The sequence below is a fragment of the Strix aluco genome, chromosome 7 (assembly GCF_031877795.1).
Source record: "Strix aluco isolate bStrAlu1 chromosome 7, bStrAlu1.hap1, whole genome shotgun sequence".
Taxonomy (NCBI): domain Eukaryota; kingdom Metazoa; phylum Chordata; class Aves; order Strigiformes; family Strigidae; genus Strix; species Strix aluco.
In genome coordinates this window covers 10,688,919-10,709,320 of record NC_133937.1, presented here as the reverse complement: position 1 = coordinate 10,709,320, position 20,402 = coordinate 10,688,919, and the positions used below count along the sequence as shown (strand labels likewise).

At 41.9% G+C, this 20,402-nt stretch overlaps 1 protein-coding gene across 2 annotated transcripts in view; it reads left to right on the top strand.

Annotated features, from left to right (window-relative positions):
* Window positions 1–5,563: 5,563 nt before the first annotated feature.
* The window catches only part of WAPL (WAPL cohesin release factor), a 74,405-nt gene continuing 59,566 nt past the window's right edge, over window positions 5,564–20,402 (top strand). For both annotated transcript variants that reach the window (XM_074830427.1, XM_074830426.1), the window contains exons 1-2: window positions 5,564–5,902; window positions 9,267–9,787. In XM_074830427.1, the coding sequence (XP_074686528.1) occupies window positions 9,289–9,787 (499 nt within the window). In that variant the 5' untranslated portion in view covers window positions 5,564–5,902; window positions 9,267–9,288. The remainder of the gene's footprint in view (window positions 5,903–9,266; window positions 9,788–20,402) is intronic.

The window sequence follows — 20,402 nt, the reverse complement described above, 5'->3', positions numbered from 1 at the left end:
CTACACACAAACCTAATAAAACTAAGAGGACAGAGGAACATAATGTATAAGTGTTGGTCACGTACATGCCCTTTTTAACTGGTGAAGAAAGCAAATTAGCAAAATAAGCCACAGAAATGACTGCTACCCTGTTATTGGAGAAAGAATAGGACAGTCACAGTCCCACCAATGAACTCTTTATAAGAGTAATTTAAAACACCAATTGCTTGCTGCATTCCCATGTTGTTCTTTGCCCAGCAAGCACTATGCTGGTGCATTTTGGTAGCTTTCCTTAAGGGCTGCTGCCATGAAGACAGACATAAATTCAATAATAATGTGAAAAAAATAAGTTCTTAAAAGAAGAATTAAACAAAAACCTTCAGGGAGAGCATAAGATTGGTATTGAATCTGGTCCTCCTATAAGGCTGCACAGATCTCAGGCATTTGAGAGAGTCAGCCTCCTTTTATTCCATAACAAAACAATGGGAACTTTACCTGACCAAAGAACCTAGACTTTCCTTGCTGCTTTTAAAGTTAGATTGCATCCTCACTGCAAATGAGGTTTTTTTTCTGAAACACCCTGGCACATTATAAAATCTTCATGGGAAATGGCACAGGTGGTTACTTTCTCATCAGAGCTTGCTAAGATAAAACTGCATGGCAGAATAAAGTTCTGACCTTGACAATTATGCCACGTGAAAGCTACTTTGTGCTTTTCCCACTAGTATTTCACTTACTAAAAAAGTTACAGGTTTTTCCAGTAGACTTGCAGGCTGATCACCTAAGGAAAAAAACTGCATGGAACAACCACTGAGAATTTAGCCGTAGGTGAATGACTACTGTTGGTTCATCGAGTAAAACTAGTCTTTCCAGAGGCTCTTACACTGCAGAGACAATGCTGCCTCTCACATGATTGCAACAGATGGGTGTGCAGGCCAGGGAGAAGGTGGAGTAGTGCAACTTTTTCTGCTAGCTGCCTGGGTCTGATTCATTATCATGCTGTGATCCAGGGATCTCTCTTTTTATCACGGAGAACTGGCCCTTTGCTGCACTCCTACAAGTGCCTCCTTTGTTCTGTCCAGTGGTGCTTGTTTTAACCTTTCTGTTACTAAACTTAATGCGGTTTAACCACCTCATATGAGGAGACAGCTACAATATGATGCAAATACTGAAAAGTATGATCCAAAACTGTATAATAAAGATCCCCTATTTGAATGCCTTTCAGTCTTTCTTTTCAGGGTTCAGTGTCAGAAATAAGCAGTACACTATCCATTGGAAATAACTCACTAAGAAAAGCCATATTCTTGACAGAAGTCACCCTTCCCTGTACACTGGGTTGCAGATCTCCCCTGCCTCCCCACCCCTGTATGTTCTGCTTTACGGTCTGCTCTGATCCAGCTGCTGCAGCTCTCAGTGCAACCCAGCTGTTCTTGCCCCCTCCCATGTTGCCTCTCGTGGCATTACTGAACTTCCTCCAGCATGCATTAGTAGCAATACTAATGTATAAATGACTATTTTCAGAGCTGTTTCAGAGAGGTTGAGTAAAGCATGGTAATTAGTTACTTAATGTGTCTCTTTACCCCCGCTTATCTTTGCTATGCAAATAGCAAGGGGGAAATTCTAGCCCCAGTGAAGCGACATGGCAAAGCCCCGAGTGTTCTCACCCATGCGTGCCACATGACACTTGAAGGACAGGAACAGGAGGAGACTGACATTTTGCAAAGAAAGCAAAGCACACTGAAATGTTTAGCATTTTAAGTAGCACTAATTGGGACATGAAAGCACTGCAGCAGCTGTGAGTGCAGCAAGAGCAGCAGGACATCCTCTTCTCCCCCATCCCTTCCCACCTGGACAAAAGGCAAGGAAGGAAGTACTGTAGGAAGCTGCAGAGGACTTGAGAGGCAAATAGTGACTAGGCTGAGACACAGAGGAATGGGGAAGAGGCAAAGGAGAAGGTGCTGGGGAGCCACTGGTGGCTGTCATGGTTCTGAGGGGCACGGTCTGGGCACGAGGAGCAATGGGGAGAGCCTTCCTGTGAGTTACTGTTCACTGCGTGGGCAGTGCTTCACAGGGGAGCGGTGGGTTATTGAGCTTTTTCTCTTTTTGTGGTAAAAGGAGTGAAGTAAGGATGCATTATGCTGTTAATTCATGTGCTTGATATGAAAGATAACTTGTGCTATCGTCCTTTTAAAGTCTGTTTGTAGCCTCACTTTAAGCTGATAATACTGTCAAAGGCTAGTTTTTGTCCATGAGGCAGCACTGAGAAACTTTACTGACAGCTTCTGGAAGGATATGACTGTCTTCATCTCCCCCGGAGTATCTGCTGCATGGGAAACCTTTCATTTTCCTACTGCGTTGCCTTCGGATTTTTCGGAAGAAACTGAAACAGTTTAAAACGTTCTAATGGCTGCCTCAAGACTGAATTATGTGAAAGGCTCCGTACTAGGCCACAGCTCATTTTGAAAAGTCTGCATTGTTCCCCCACAGATCTCAGCGCAGAACCTCAGAAAGAGAACTGGGAGGGCTCTAGAGTGTGTTAAGATGTGATATATCTAAATAACTGTTCTGTCCTTCTGATATGTTCCTTCCACTGTTACACTTTTATCTCTTTTATCTCCAGCTTTGATGTATTTCAGCTGTGTTTTTCAGTGCATTCTGACTGTATTATAAATAGCAAAGATGCTAGTTTCTCCTGTGGGGTTGGGGGGTAGAGTAATGGAATGCAATTGGAAGCTGTAGGACTCACTTTGGCTTTCCCAGAAAAGTTTTTAAGATGAAAAAGCTAAAGTTGTAAGATGGCTGCTTACCTCCCAGTGCAGTTCTCGTGAGGGCAAATGCCAAACTGGAATGTTCCGTGTGCTACTTTTTTGTGAAGGGTTTTGTGTGGTTGGGTTTTGGTTTGGGTTTTTGTGAAGGGAGATGGCAACTGTCAATAATAGAATTCTACAAAAAGCATAAGATGCTTGTTGAATTCCACCCTCTTTGAGAATTAACCTTACCTACTGCCAAATGTAGATGGGATATGGCTTTTATTTGCTCTGTCTTGGTACTTGCATATTTGAGGTAAGCCAGATGAAAATGGAAACAGCAAAGTGTAATGTGTTAATTGCCAAGCTTATTAAGTTACAAGGTGTAAAATTTTCAAAAGTATCTGAAGTAAGTTAGGTGCAGAAAAATTGGCCCATCTCTGCTGTTCTTGAACACGACGTTTGTTTTCCATCATCATGTAAGTAAAAGGTTTTATTAGACTTACAGGCTTCTGCTGATACCCAAGATAAGATAGGCAACACATAAATTAGTTTAATTTATCCTCTGTTAGTCATGTGAAATTCTGTCATGACCATGAATCTGCAGTGGTTTAGATTACTCTGTATGGGGATTCTACAATGGGGATTCTACAATGACTCAAAACACTGTTAGAAATATGAAGCTAGCCCACGGGGTATAGCATGTGTAGGAGCTTTCAAATTACATCCAATTACTATCCCTACACTGCAAAAGTCTCTAAATTACTGTTTAAGTGACTTATGCAGCCCAGGTTTTAAGTTAGAAACTTATTTAATTTCAACTCTTGACTTTATATCCGAATAGAAACTATTTACAAATAGTTTCTTGGTGTCATTTCCTTACTCTGGCCACATTCTTCACTTTTTCTGGTTCTCAGGACAAACTTTTTTTTAATGTTGTAAAAAACTCCCCTGAGCCTTAGTGTATTTTGAGCTCTCACAGTACTGTTTTTTCCTCTTTGTCTAACAGATCAGTTAGTCACCAAATAAGACTATTAGACTCACGCAATAGTATGCAAAACTCAAACTGGTTTAGCTTCCATTTTACTCTTGAAGTTTAAACAAGCTAATTAGTAGCTCTGATACAAGAATACTCACAAGAAAAAAAATCTTCTCTCTTTTTGTATTCAAAGTATGTATTTTAAAATTTGTAACCTGTGTTCAGTAGCTCTTCAATAACTTGAGTCAGGTGGTTAGATACAGATAAACTTGTAAGCCGCCTTTGAAACACAACACAAACCTCAACTGTATCTCAAATCAAGCTTGTGTATCTCATCACGAGGCCCAGTCTGGTTTATCTTCACTTTATCTAGCACCAGTTGCATTCTGGCTTTAGAGAGCACAGAGTGTGTTTGCTCTTCAGAAGTAATACCTAAAAGCTACCAGCACATCAGTAGGTACCAGGTAAAGGCCAGAACTCAATTTACTTACAGGATCACTAAACAAACCCATAGTCTTGCATCTCTTTATTGAAAGCCAGTCATGTTGCACTGGGTAAAGTAGAGGTAAAATTAAGAAAAAATGTTTCTTAGCTAGAAGTATTGAGTCAACTAGCCTCATCTCTGAAGTGAAATCAGCCTCTTTTTATTTATTCATTTTGCATTTGGGACCTGTATTTTAAAACCTTTCCTCAAATGACAGATGGCTAGTATGATCACATGTGAAACCGTTTTCGGTTCCAAGGTTGCAGTTTTGCTCCTTTTCTTTTCTGAGCTCCTCATTCCTCTAAAAAAGTACCCAACTACATCTGTGAGTATGACATTCTTTTCTAATGCACTGCTTTCCTAGTAGTGCATCCTTAGTTTTCTATTCCACAGACATTTTACGAAATACTGCTTACTGAATGTAAAACAGTGGATTTGATGATTTTTTTTGACGCCTATATGTATTTGCTGTCTGACACAATCTCCATGGAGTGTTTTTTCACTCTACAGAGAGTGTATTGTTAATTAAAGTCTCAAAGGTGCGCATAAACACCATGTATGTGGGTGGATGTAACTGCTTTGTATAAGCAGGCGCATGTGAAAGCCACTATTTCAGAGTCTGTACTATGTTCGTTTCATGGGACTTCTCTGCAGAGCATGTTTCCTCCCTGGAGCGGATGTAAAGGCTGGGGACTGTGCAACCGCTGTGAGTACGAATGAGGTGCCGCAATGAGTGCAGGGGGCTCCTCTCCCCGGGTGAGGCTGCCCGCTGCTGCTTGGCATAACAAACTTTTAATGGCCCCGCCGCAGGGCTGTGCAGCGCCCGCCGCGTTCCCAAACTCCTGCGGAAGGTGCTGACCTCAGCTCCGGCCGCCCCGGCTCCCTCCTGCCAGGCCGCCGCCCCGCCGGGCCGCCCCGCAGCGCGGGGCAGGCGCTGCCCCGAGAGACCCCGCGCCCCGGGCGGGGACCCTTCTCCCGAAGCCCCGGCCTGGTCGGGCGCCGGGGCCGGGCCGCGGCGGGCCCCGCTGCCCCCGCCTTCAGAACCACGGCAGCGGCGGCACGTCCGCCCCTGGGGCGCGGGCACGGGCCCGAGCGGAGGCCTCCGCAGGGTGCGGCGGGTCCCGCCAGGCCGCGCCGCGCCGTCCCAGCCGCCCCTGCGCGGCTGACCCCCGCGCGCCCGGCCGCCGGCTCCCGCGGGCCTCGCGGGGCCCCGTGCTGGGAGGGGCCTCCCCCGCGCGCCCCCGGCCCGCGCCGGCCCTCGAACTACAGCTCCCAGCAGGCACCGCGCGGGGCGGCCGGGCGTCACGCGGCGCGCGCGTGCGCGGCGGCGGCGCGGTCGGTTGAGTAAGACGGAGTGGGATTGGCTGCGGGCGGCGGCCGGGCGTGGGACGCGCAGTGACGGAAGGAGCGGGGCAAATGGCGGAGAGATGGTCCCGGGCCCCGTCCCGAGAGCGGCGATAATCCCGGCGCGGAGGAAGCGGCGCCGGAGGAGGCGGCGCCGGGGGCCCTAACGCCCGCGCCACCCCGGGAGGGTGCCGCCGCCGCCGCCGGGGGAGGGGCGGAGGCGTCCCGTCGGCGAGCGCCTTTCGCAGGCGGCAGATCGGCGGCCAGAAACCGCGGCGAGAGCCACATCCGCGGCAGCGCCCGGAACGCGCCGGGCCCGCGCCCGGGACCCGTCGCCCGCCCGCCTCTGCCGCCACGACCGACGTTGAGGTAGGGACCGGGCGAGGGGGCGGCCGCCCGGCGCCCGAGGCCTGTGTGGGCCGCGGAGCAGGCCCCGGCACCCCGGCGGGCAGGAGCCGCCGGCCGCTGTCCTCTGGCGCTGTCCCGCTTCCGGGGCGGCGGCGGCGGCCGCCCGGCGGGGCGTGGGAGACAGCCGCAGCCACCCCCGGCCCGCCGGGAAGTTTTCGGGGCCGCAGTCGCGGGACTTTGGTCGGGGGCGAAGTGCGGGCTGGGGCTGGGCCGGCGGGCGGGGGCGCGGGGCGCGGCCTGCAAGGCAGGCGGGCTCTGCCGCTCGCCCCGGGCCGCGGGCTGCCCCGCCGCCCGGGGACTTGTGTAATGGGGGTTGTTTTCCTGCGGGGCGGGGGGAGGGGGCCGGGGAGGAAGGGAAATGACATCAGAAATCGCCGGGCGTGCACGGTGGGGTGACCCGGTTCCGCTAGCACCCGCCTCCCCCCCCGCCGCAGGGGGAGGGAGAGAAAAAAGAAACTGTCACCGTGGGATTTCATCAGCTTCTTCTGCCTCCGTGCATTTAACCTATTTTTCTTTCATTTGATTATGTAAGAGGAACGGTGTAGAGAGGAGCAACGAGTAGGGGTGGTTGATGGGCTTTCTGGGGAATTGTCGGGTTTTTTATGTGTAGCTGATCCGCCGAGTTAGCTCTGGGAAATGAGGGAGAATTACGTTTTGGTTTTTTGCTTGTATTTACATTTCTTGCACTGCTCCAAATATTGCAGCACAATGCAGGAGAGAGAGGCAGGGAGTGGAAACAGAGAGAAATTGGCCAAGTTTTGTATTTCACACTGAGTGAAAAGCAAGAGAGAATTGTAAGTAAGGAAGACAAATCCTCTTCTGTTGATGTTTTCATGTAAGGAGGTGCATGTGTATTTCCTTCTCTTTAATCTCAGTCTAAGATAGCAGATTATAGCATAGTGTAGTTGTATTTTCCTGATACTCATCTTTTAACCTGTTTACTTCATATTGAATATTTATTTGAGTTTTGACATTTTGATTCAAAACTACTTACGAGAATCTTTATTTTTAAACTTACAAATACTGAAATTTAGATGGAGGAGCTCTACTTGCTGAAAATGAAGTCCTCTTGATTACAGGAATCTTTTCTTTAAAACTGCAAACCACAAGTCATAATTTAAATCTGCCGTTATTTTTGCGGAAGCTGGAAATGTAGTGTTGGAAATACTTATTTGAGTCAGGGTTCATGGGAGGAAAATGTGCAGGTGGTGAGTGATATTTTTTTTTTTTTTTTTTCCTGCAAGAGTTGTATAGAAACTAAGAGGTTAATACATATTTCACTTTAGTTTCTATAGCTCTAAAAACTGACCTTTATGGTATAAAACATTTTGGTTACTGTTATAAGTATTTTCAGTCATCAGCAAAATAAAACTAGTAAGTTGGATCTGTTTTGCTGTTCGTTTTCTAAAGTACACGGGGAAGTTTTAGCTTCGCTCTTGGATGGAAAATAGGAAATTAGAGCTACTTACAGCAGAGCAAAAAAAAAAAAAGTTTGGCAACGATGTGTTTGGAGCAGCACAGAGTAGGCTGATGACACTGAGGGGGAGGGAAGAGGATGGAGATGGGGTTAAAGAGTGACATCTACTAGGACCTACAAGAAGCAGTCTGCAGAACGGTGTTTGACAGCAGAATTCTGGTCAGTAGTTAAGCACATGCCTTAACCATCCATCTGCTAGACTGCTGGGGAGAAGAGTGTTCTCAGAGTGGTTGTTCCTGTAGCTCTTCTGCATTGCAACACCATCTGTCTGGTAAACTCACGAAGTTCAACTTTGATACTTGTAATTCACTTAAAATTTGCTCAAACATAGATGACCCAATGAATTGCTCAGCTTGCTTGATAAGTGAAGGTTGGCCTGGTCTGATAAAGGGAGGCTATTATTAGTGAGACAATCTTGCTAGAGTGAAGTGATAGAATGACGTTTCTGGAAACCAGTCTGGTGATTTTGGCAGAAGCTAGTCTAGCACTTCAGGTTGAGAAACTGTGAGTGTCGAGATGAAAACGAAAATATGGAAGAAAGACAGTATACCACACATTCAGGGGAATAATAATAAAAACAGTTGTCTTGAACAAATAGATCATGGGATAAGTTTATTAATGTGATTTTAAGTGCTATTTTTCATGTACTTTACTGTATGTGAAGGCAGTTGATGCTTTAGAAGTTGGATTTCTTTGATTCTGTAGCTTAAATAAATGCCCCCCTTTTTAACAGACTTTTCTCCAGTATGGAGAGTAATTTCAGAAAGAAAGATGGACTTGATTAGATTCAGACTGACTATAAAGAATTCCAATTTCCTACTCATGTTTGGGCCAAAAAAAAAAAAGAAAGAGATGCTGGTTTACAAACCAGATATGATCGTTGTGTTTTTATGTTGTCATTTGTCCAGTAGTTGAAGTATTTGTTTTGGAAAAAAAAAACAAAGTGGTCTGTCTTTCTTCTTGAGTTAGACAAAAGTAGGAATAGAACACATGCAGGGAACTGTTTAAATGTGTTCCTGTTTAATCTGTTCATATTTAAACTTTATTCTGAGAGAGCACACTGTGAATTGGGCTGCAGTTGTAACAGCCAGTAAACGGTCATGGTTTATACTGGTCTGCATAAGGTGTCCTCCATGTTCTTAGAAATGGGTTGAGGAGTGTCTCTTTGTTCTTGTCCCTTGATCAATCAGCTTTACTCATGGGGGATTGCAGTGTACCAGTCTCGACCGTGACTGTGCAGGTGGTATAAAGCACATCGTATTACCAAATAATGTGCTTGCCAAGTAAGTCTGAGTGTGTAAGAAGAACATAGGGTGAATTTGTCATTGTTATTTGTAGTAAATTAGTGTTTAAAATATCTATAGCAACTTGAAATACTCTGACAGTTCTTTTTATTTAACTACAGAGAGTCTTTTTAAAGCCATACTGTGTTATTGGACTCTAGCAGAGCGCTGCATGTTCAGATGTGGTGAAAATACTGTTTAGTGTTGTGCTGATGCTTCATGAAAGCAGTGCCATCTATACTTGAAAGTGTAAAACTAGAGCAAAGCAATACCAAAAATGTATTCATAGCAGATTTTTTTTAAGGATCCATTGTGCCATTGTTTTCTAAATGTGCAGTTAACTGAATTTTGAGTTAAGTTGGTAGATGCATGACTTACTGCAGAAACTTTTGACATAATGACATTCACATGTAAATGAGTTAGTGTATAGAAAGAAGCAGATGATCTGTCTGTTGCTCCTGTGACATATACGTGCCTGGTGCTTGTGTGCCCAATAAAGGATGGAAGTACAGTCATTTGTACTAAAAAGTTGGTGAATTTATGTTTCTTGTTTCTTTTCCAACAGAGAATATGAAACAGGAGCCAAAATGACATCCCGATTTGGAAAGACCTACAGCCGGAAAGGGGGAAACGGCAGTTCCAAGTTTGACGAAGTATTTTCCAACAAACGGACCACCCTTAGTACAAAATGGGGAGAAACCACCTTCATGGCCAAATTAGGACAGAAGAGGCCCAGTGTCAAACCAGATATTTCCGAAGTTCCTAAAAAACCAAAAGTTGAAGATGAGGTAACAGAGGATCCATTTGGATTTGACAGTGATGAAGAATCTCTTCCTGTGTCTTCAAAGAATGTGTCACAGGCTAAAAGCTCCTCTCAGCTGGAACCCGGTGAAGCTGCTCAGTCTGAGGACTTCACTCCTCTACTTGAAGCGAACAGCAGAATTAATCAGCCAGACAGTGGAGAAAATGTTGCATCCAGCAAGTGCACATCTGACAATACTGTTCCTCTCTTAAAAGAAAAGAGCACAAGCAAAAACGTGGAAGATGGAGAATGCAAAGGCAGCAGTGCTAAACTTGTAACTGCAGGTACGTTTACTCAACTGTCCAGATAGTTCTGTTATACTCTGATTTTTACTAATCTACGTTTAGACTTTGTGTTTTCAGGGGCTGGTTAAATGTTCTAATAAAACCATGCGGCAACTAGTTCTTAATTGTAAGAAATTGTAAAGGATACACTATTTAACTAAAAACACCAGGAAGCATTCTGCATTTTACACGTTGGTTGAAGGTCCTTGGCACTCTAATCCTTATGTCTACAGATTGAGATACAGTGCATTCAGTGTAGTATGTTAGTCCACCTTGAATAGAATGGAATAATACTCTTCATTTTCTAAAATTTGTTCTGAGCTCAGTACATTTGTGGGTTTTTTTAAGCATACAGTATTTTGAAGAGTGATGAATTGGTAATAATAGAATGCTTTGTTCTGAAGTTGCTGGCTTTAATTTATTGTGGGTACATGGTTACTACCATGCAGGTGCAGATACAGCTTACAACCTGCCTTATTTTATTATTTGGATGAAAAAAGTGGTTTTCTGAACTTCAGTTGCATAAAGGTGTATATATTTTTTTTTTCAATTAGCACATCTTTATCAATGTGTACGTAAAAAGCTTCAGACCATGAAACAATTCTTTCAGACTTTTTAGGGGCTGTTTTCAGGCTCTGAAGTGTTTGTAAGGTATGTAAATACTGTTGAGAGGGAATTCACAAACCCCATGGAGCTGAACATCGCTGTAATTTTATTCAGGTCATTCTTGGACAAGATCAGATGTCATTATATCTCATTAGAAGTTTTCATATAATGAGCCGATGAAACCGCAGCTTCTGAAATTGGGTAGAAGATCACATTAGATGAACCTTGATGAAGATGACACCTACTGACTTGCTCTGGGTTATCATAATCAACTTTAACGAGAAGAACTTATGTAACTTTGAATTCTCAGATAGTTAACCCTAGGATCAGAAATTTGAGTAGACTTGTTCAGTTATAATACAGTGGACAAGAAGGTACTGAACAGTGGAAGATATGCATAGCTCAGTTATTTGCAAGATAATTTTATTAGTGATTCAATAAAAACCAAGAAATGTTGGTTTGAACTGTAGTTTGACAGACACGTTGATGGGACATGTAGTTGCCTTTTGATCTTAGTCTTGCTGCTGAAGTATTTCTCCTTTTCATATGATTTTCTGCAGTTTATTTATCTGTAAGTATGATCCACCTTCAGTCTGGAAATACACTTTATGTTTTGTTAAGTTTCAATATAGTTTTCCTAAGAGATTGAATAGGTTCATTTCCAATATTTATAAGAAGAAATAGTAATGAGTTTCCTTGATTGTTAATGAGAGATAGATAGCAGAGCAGGTTTTACAGTGAAATGGTTTCCACATAGGAAAGCTTTGTTGGAACAGTATTTTTCAGGTTGGAAAAGAAATGAGAGCTGTGGAGAGAAAATGTGATAGAGCTCTTAAAATTCATAGTGCATGAAAGGCCAAGACTCCAGCAGTTTCATTGGTGCTTCCTGGTTCCAGTATTGTGGAAAATAATAAAATATAATATTTACTGCAGAAAAAAGTTTTTAATTTGATGCTTATTTAAATTCTAGAACTCCTTGTTAGACAATACTGTATATACAGCTCTAAAAGGAAGTCCATCAGTGGCAGTTGAGTGTGGTGGTGGTCTGGATGCAGAGGGGGAGGTTACTTAATGCTTTACTGAAGGCATTGTGTTCTTGCATGCTTTCCTGAAGTATTTGTTACTGACTGCAATTCATGCAGAAGTAGCGAAGGGCAAGGTGGATCTTGATCTGATAATACTGTTCTTTCAGAATCTATTACATTCTGTTTACACCCAGTCAAATGAAGATAAAAACCCATTGCATAGCTTTCTTCAAGAAGTTAAATTCAACTGAAAATGAATCTTTACAAAACATCCTAGGAGGGTCTTTAAATAAGGGTAAGGAAACCAAGACTGTAGTTTTGGTGACTGTTTATTTTGGACAGTTAGTATAAATGAAACTTGGATGGTTAAAGCAGCTATTACGCTTGAGTGTAGACTGATCCAAAATAAATAAACGTTGTCTCTGAGTATGTCACTTAGAACATTGAGCAATTGGAGATAGTGGTGTAGTTGGCCAATGTAAAGGTAGGTGCTTCAGAGGCTTCTTTGTTATATTGACAATTAAGTAAGGTTTGATGGTATGAGGCTATTTTTCAGAACTGGAGAGGGTTAACTTTATTGATTTGGGGGTGGGGGTATGAGGGACGAGGGAACTTGGGAATAAAACTGAGAGACAATAAAAAGTTTGTTTCTTGTTGTGTGGTCTTTTAAGGTACACTGTACATACTTTTGCTGCTTACATGTCCTCACCCTCCCCATAACCATTTTTCCCTTCCTGGTAACTCTTGAACTCCACCAGGTTTGACTGTTCGATTTGTTCAAAGAGCTTATAGATCCTTGAGACAGCAAGCTCTACTATTCCTGAAGGGGGGGGGGGGGGAAGGCAGCCAGAATCTGAACAATATTAATATTCCCAGTGTGAGAGAGACTGCAATGTGAGCTCAACCTTAACCCACATGCAACAGTGTTATGGTTCAGTGTAGGAAACTAGGCTATATTGGTACTGATGTTCATGAAAGTGCTTCTTAACTTGTTTTAAGTGCAATTTGCTGGTCCTTGCCCTGTTACTGACTGGACAATGCATGAAGGTCTCAGGACTTCCTGATAGCATGTGCCATCATTGTATCTTAATTCTTAACCTAGATGAAATAAAGTTGAGAATTAGAATAAGGTGAAAACTGTGACTTAATGTGGCTATGGGCAAGCTGAGAGCTACAGTTTAGCCTGCTAATTCTGCTCCAAGTGTGTTACCCTGCCTCAGTGTCATTTCTTTGAACATGAAAATGAAGGTAATGCAACATGGGTTAATTTTAGCTAATGTTTGGTGTTTAAAAAACAGTTTGTTTTTGGGGTTGTTTTAGTAGTTGGAGAATCTGCATCTTTTATTTTAAATGGTGTGACTTACTGGTCTCTTTTTTTTTTTTTAAATAGCTTTCAGCTAGTGCTTGTAACAATCTCATTTTAAAGGCTTTGAGAAGCTCTTAATGTGGAAAGCTTCTCATAATCTTACCCTAATGTTGCTTGATCAAGACTAAATACTGTTGGAAGAATGTTCATGAGTCATCCTGTACATAACAGGTAATATACAGATAGTAGGAGTTCAGGTAAATTAGAAATAGCAAAAGAGTATTCAGTATTAGTAGCTACTGTTAGGTCACTTTTGTTAAAGTGGGGGGACTTGGTAGCTAGAAAGTCATGTCATTGGAGAAATATTATACTGGTAATTGATATCAAGCAAAAATGCAGCAACTTAGTAGTTAGAAGGTGAGCTTTTTATGAGAGAGTCTTACAGTAGGATAAGGTGACAACTGGCAGAGCAATACTTGGATTTCTGAAACAGCTTGGTGCGTTTTTGTTTGTTTTTTAAACTATTAAGCTTATTCTGTAAGGCATAAACCCAAACAGTATTTCACACTAAATTCACCTGCACACAAGCTTTAATATGAAACACTTATGGACTTGCAAAACAAACTGTGAGGTAGTAGTTTTAAAAAAATTTCTAACAACTTTGTTCTTAGAATATTTGTTAACTTGTGTGTTGAAATTAATGTAGTACGATTTTTCAGATGAAAATTGAAGCTTGATGAGTTTTAAAAGATGGTATGGCATTTCATAATTAGTGTATGAATATGTTTCAAGTTGGATGACTACTTTCTCTACTCTGGTTATTCCAGTTTAGGGAAATACTACTTCTGGCATTCTTGAGTGCGAGTTTGCGTTTTGACTCTGGATGTTGTGGTCACCTGCTGTCTTTGGCTTGTGTGCTGCAGTGCTGAGCTCTGTAACTCAAGCCTTTGGAGGGTCTAGTCCAAGGTGTTGATGCTGTTCATCAGAGAAGGCACTTGGGTCGAGAGATGTCTCAAGTGCTTGGATGATGCATGTCTCCTCTTTGCACACCTCATATTCCTGTTTGTGCACTATGAAATAATGTTATTATTTACATTAATTCTAAGTTAAAATATTAGGTATTTAATGATGCTTTTAACCAGTAAGTATTCTAATTGGGCATGGATTAAGTCTGGTTTGTTTTCAAGCCTGTGAGTTTATTTCTTGAAAATATATTTTGCTTGCTGTGGAGAAGTAGAAAACAGAATGGCTTCAAATGTCTTTTCAGAATACAGAGCAGTGTAGGAGTAGTATCCCTTTCTGCTGTGTTGTGATGCCAAGTACAGATTTTGTGATTATTGTCTCGGCAGTGCCCTTTGAGGCTTTTTAAGATGAAAAGGATAAATTATTGCATGGAAAGTGTTTATGATACTTGCATTTTTTTTCCCCTTAACATTTAAAGTATAGTTGTTCTGCATCTTGTCATTTGTTACTATGTACTGGTATTCAAACAAGTCTCTGTTCTGGAAGTAGTTTGGGTCTTGATGCTGTAAGGAAACGTTTGCCTGTTGCCTGCTATTCCAGTCTTTTGTGTTTCTTGGTAGTTCTTAATGCCCTTGTTTTTGACTTGGGGCTCATGCACATACTGGTAGAAAATCAAAATGGCAAATGCAATCCTCCTTAATAACTTGTGCTTATGCAGTGCAGGAGTGAAGGGATACAACTGTGCTTAACTACTTCATGACTCAGTATGCAGAATCTAGTTGTGTTCAGTTGCTTGAAAGGCATACTGAGTGAATTGAGTAATTTGCAGTAAATTGTTGCCCCGAAAAGAAGATAGTTAAAGTCATCAGGTCTGTTCCCAACAGACTGTCCTGATAGTACCTTAGCGTATGTGTCTGCAAAGGCTCTGCATCCTGATTATGTGGGTGGGGGAGCCCTATCTTTAGAGTTAAGTTTCAAATTCTCAAATGTGAGTTTCTTACATAATTAGATTTGACGAGAAGATTTGCCAGGGTTTTCCTTTCAAACTGTTTTAGAGCTTCTCTTTTGTGTTTAACGGTGGCATGGACATTTAAGATAATAGTTAGGTCTGAGTAATCTTATCTTTCTTCCTCTGCAGAGTTGAGTGCAATTTATTTACATCTTGAGGAAGAATGTCAGTTTAGTCATTTTTCTGTCCAAAAATGGAGGAAAAAGTTGGGGGAAACTGAATGAGGTCTGAGCATTTGGCTGTCTTAGGAGATGGCTGGCAGCAACCATGATTAAAAAGAACTGCAGCTGTGCTCTGGCTGGCTCAAAGCATTAAGAAACTGATAGCAGAGAAGGGAAAAGGTCTGCCAGAAAATATGTATGCCCATAGAATTTCAGTGTTGTGAGGTTTGTTTAGATGGCAGTAGTTGTGCTGGGTATATAGATAGCTGGCGTTTATCCACAAGTCCTCTCTTCTTCAACTGGTTTTGTTATGTTTCCCACTTTTAAGATATCCCTTCTTCCCTTACACACAGAATTTTCTTGCTGTTTCAGTAGCCCAAGTCCAAAGTAGTGTGATAAGTTATCAATTTGGATACTTCTTTGAGGATTTGGTGTTGGGTTTTTTCTTGTATGTTTTTTTAAAGTCTGAAATTCTGTTTAAATGTCGGTATTTATACTGGTTTGCTAGAATAGCAATACAGGAAAAAGACACCCTTTGTTGAAGATGACCGGGGGGCTGGAGCACCTCTCTTGTGAGGACAGGCTGAGAGAGTTGGGGTTGTTCAGCCTGGAGAAGAGAAGGCTCCAGGGAGGCCTTATAGTGGCCTTCCAGTACTTAAAGGAGGCTACAGGAAAGGTGGGGAGGGACTCTTTATCAGGGAGTGTAGGGATAGGATGAGGGGTAACAGGTTTAAACTGAAAGAGGGTAGATGTAGATTAGATATAAGGAAGAAATTCTTTGCTGTGAGGGTGGTGAGACACTGGAACAGGTTGCCCAGAGAGGCTATGTCTGCCCCCTCCCTGGCAGTGTTCAAGGCCAGGTTGGACGGGGCTTTGAGCAACCTGGTCTAGTGGAAGGTGTCCCTGCCCATGGCAGGGCTTTGGGACTAGATGGTCTTTAAGGTCCCTTCCAACCCAAACCATGCTATGATTCTGTTTAGGAAGGAATCTTCTGATTTCTACATGCTTTTTTTCTCATGACAGGGAAATGCATACTATGTATGTCCATGTACAGAGCACTGGAAACTTTTTTCCCCTCAGTCTCTAACTCCCTTTTCCCTAACAACAATGAAATTCTCAATACCTTTTTTAGAATTCATACTTTTAAAATTATTGTTTCTTTATGGATTTGTATAATATACAGTTAGTTTTTACCAGGTCACACTTTTGACTGCTGCTTAACTTCTTTCATGTTTAAAAAGTTGAACTAACCTTGCATTCAAAACAGTTGATCAGTGTTTCTCCCAAGTAACAAGTGATAGGACAAGAAGATACGGCCTTAAGTTGCGCCGGGAAGCTTTAGCTTGGATATTAGGAAAAATTTCTTCACCGAGAGGGTGGTCAAGCACTGGAACAGGCTGTGCAGGGGAGTGGTTGAGTCACCATCTCAGAAGGTATTTAAAAGACACGTAGATGTGGCACTTGGGTTCATGGTTTAGTGGTGAACTCGGCAGTGCTAGGTTAATGGTTGGACTCGATGATCTGAAAGGTGTTTTCCAACCTAAATGATTCTATGATTCTAAGAAAAAAACCCTGTTAATGTGCATACCTCTTAAATGGGCCAAAACTTGCAGGAGAGCAGAAAACAGTTGGTGAGGAAGCCAGTTTGGGTTCAAACTGCTGAGATCTTATTGTGTGGAAAATGTTTTCAAAGTTCAAACTTAGCTCATATTTTCTTTTAAGAAACTGCTACTGTATTCAGTAAAGGGTTTCAACATATTTGTGAGTAGTGTCTGAATTCAGACTGACTTAGCCTAAGGATGCATTTGTTTTGACAGTTACTAGTGCTGCTATAATATGATTTAATACTTTTTCCGTAAGGGCTCACACTACAAAAGTCAGTGAAAGCGAGCCTTTTTTTTTTTTTTGGCATATGCCTATCCCTTGTGTTGCCCATGACACTTTGTCTTGTTTTCCCGGCAAGGGGGAAGTAGTTAGCTTCCTGGATCTGCTTTCTCCTGCTGCTCCGAGGAAAGCTGCCTTTCGTGCTACCAGTGGGGAGGAATGTGTCTGTTTCACTGGACTTCCATCAGAGGTGAACACATGATACAGCTGGTTCAGGCTCTGACAACTCTTGTATTACAGAGTGCAGCAGCTCATCTGACCATTGGATGTGATGTTGCACAATTTTTTGTCTATTCAGGACCGTTTTATTTTTAGATTTCTGATCAAATACTCTTACTTGTGGTGTTGTAGAGTTCTTCAAAGCTTAATTCTTTGCTGGAAGACAAAAAATAGTTTCCTTTCTGTAGGAAGGGATTTTAGCATTGTTTACAAAAACTGGAATTTGTCCTTCATTTGAGACAGTTGTGGACTTTGCATGCAAGTTGGGTGTGAGCATTGATAACATGCTGTGTGGTGTGTTGGGTTTTTACATAATATCAGTGTCTGTAGAGTCACATTATAATTCATATTGTTATGCATGTGGCTAGAAACAGATGTGAGGCAATGTTAAAAAAAAGTCGTATTTATCTTGTAAGTATGTACTCACCGGAAGAAAAACAGACTTTAAATGAGGTTTTCAGAATGTTGTAGAAGAGTTTTAAGCAAGATTAGAAAGAGGATTGAAGGAGGAATGATAGTTATTCCATCTGTGAAAGACAAGCTATAAGACTGAAGGTGCAGCTTGGACAAAAATACTTACCTGGGAAAACAAAAAGGGTCAAAGTGCAAGGGAAGCTACAGAGCTTGAATTTGATAGAAATTGAGAGGCTGGATATAGCAACCTAGGTTAATTTTTAGCTATATTTTAATTGTTGGAGGAGATGTCTAGTAATGAAGGAGTAGATTAGTAATTTTGAGGTTTGGTGTTCCCCCCCCCCCCCCCCCCCCCCAAAGTGTTTACTGGCAAGGCAGTTGTGCTGAACATGGCACTATGTGTAGTTTGGCCAGGTATGTGTGTATAGATTGGTGTGAAGGTGGTATTGAGACACACAGTGACTTAAGATACAATGAAAGATCACTGATCAGGCAGAATATCTAATGATTGCTAGGTGAAAAAGTAGTAGAAGAGCAGAAAAGCAGCTAGACTGTTGCTTCAAGAAACATCTTGCCATACCCTTGAAAATTGTGCCTGAGATAAAGGCAAGTGGTTAGCTCTGAATGTTTTCTGCATGAGAGGGAAGGTGATCATGTCAGCCTGTGCCCTTGTGAAAGCCTTCCATTTCCACTGAAATATAAGGATTTAAAAAAACCCTGTACGCTGTCTGACAGGTGGTATCGTTTTTTCCACCAGCATAAGACAACCTTTCAGGATGCCTGCCGATAGCATGTTTTCCTGGTGGAAAAAAGTCTACGAGGAATTACTTCTTACAGCTTAAACAGGGGTCCGTGGTGAGAAGCAATAATGCAGTGGTTAGCGTTCAGCCTTTCACAGGGTGGAGCCACAGCATGGTGGGGTATTGTGCTAGCAGCAGCCGCAGCAGAACCGTTCGTGTTCTCGAAATGTGAAAATCTGTTAGGTTCATGGAATGAAACTAATGGGTTATTAGAGATGCTGAACACTGTTACCAAACTGAAAGGCTGCATCTAGGTGATTTGAGAGAAGAAAAGATGTCTCCTGTCTTACAAGCTCCACGTTCAGAAAAGCTACTCTTAACTGAAGTGACAAGATGTAACATGATTGAGAACTTGTTTTGTACATAGTCTTAATAAATTCAAACTTTTCATATGATTTTCTTTAGAATTGTGATATTCAGTGTGCTGGAAAAGAAACAAGAGAAGCAAACTATTCTTAAGGAAAATAGTTCTGTGATGGCAGTAAATTAAATCTCATCACTTGAGGGTTTTCTGTGGAATTCTGCAAAAGAAGATGCCACTTAAAACATCTGCAAAGAGGCAAACCATGTCAATCCAACCTGAGTGAGCTTGTGGGCAGCTCATTTTGATTCAGAAGAGAGTAAAGAACCAGAATTACTTAAGAATTTGTAATCCTAGCTGTGGATGTGGTGGTGCTATAATTTTAGCTATTTTAGTGATTGTCAACCATGAAACTGGTCTTGAGAGTCTAATCTTCTGAAGCTCTTACGCTTCTTATCTTCTCTTTATGCCTGCTAACAGGCACTGCTTTTCGAGATCTTATGGACATCAATGGATAATGACGGATCTAAATAAATTTTGCCCATTTCTTAGAATTGTGTATTTTACATCCATAAGCTTTTTTCTGTGTTTCCCAGCTGTTCAGTCATAAGTAGAAAATGGATCAAAGGAGTTTAGTCTGTAACCTTTTCTCCTTACCAACCAAAACATTTCATTTCCAATGTACAGTAGAAGAGAGAAACTGTAATGAAATTAGTTTTCTTATTTGAAGAAAAGCATGGCTTCTCTGCAGTTGCTGGTTTTCTGTCCAAACCAGAGAAGATACTGTGTGTATGTCTCCTTTAGGCTCTCTTCCCAGAAGTGAGAAATGTGATACAAGCACCTAGTAAATATTCGTCTTTTCCTTTAGCTTGGTCAGCCTCAAGTTGTAAAGTGATGTAGCTTTATGCTTGGGAACACTGGTGATGGTGTAATGGAGCCGTAGTAAATGTTTCTGAGTGTTCAGGAACATCAGGCAGAGCTGTAGCTTAACAAACTGTTTCTTACATCCCGTGTCAGTGGTCTGTTCATGAGCTGTAGCCTGTTAATGTATGTGCCCTCGGTAGCTGGAAGAATCTGAAAGCCCTGAACACACTTTTTTTTTTTTTTTAAATCTTCCTGCCTTCTTCTCTTTTGTGTTTCGTTTTCTTGCTTTTACATCTGTCTTGGTAATCAGGTGTCTATTTGAAGAGAAATAAAGAGGAATATAAAATTGGCATCATGCCACCTGTTTGCCCTTTTAAAAATTTCATTGCTTCTGACTAACTTCAATATTGTTTATACATTTGCATTGAATTCTGTGAATTTGTGTGGCTAATACTAAAAGAAACTTAGTTTAAGTTTGTAGATTTGTTTCCTGTCTATAATAATTCAATCATGCTCCTTTCAATATTAAAGTGAAGGCTTCTACAGCTAGTTACACAGCAATGAAGGAGCGTAAGATCTCATGCTGTGAAAGCTACAGAAGGCAGTATGTTTTTTGTCTGTAGTTTGGAGGATGCTTTGGTTAGCATTCATCAAGAATAGCAAAAACGGAGAGCAAACTAACCTGGAGTTCAAGTTAGTAGGGCTAACATTTAATACTGGCAACTCTTGCATGAGTAAATAGAACAAACAAGCATTTATTTTGCATATCTGGTAATATTTTGACATCTTAGCATGTTTTCGTAGCATACGAGGGCTAATATTGACCTTTTGTTTCCTCAATTTCCTAGTAACACTTGTGCTTGTTAACCAGTTTTAATCAAACTTGGAGTGGTAAGGAGACATTTCAAAGGTACAGTGCTATTTCAAGTGCCATGAAAAATAGCGGAGTGAAAAACTGAGTTGAATTGCTTTATCTGTTCCTTACCTCTCTTGTCTGCATCCTGGTAAGGAAAATGCGGTTATAACTGGGTCCCTAATCCATTTGAAATGGCAGCAGCAAGCT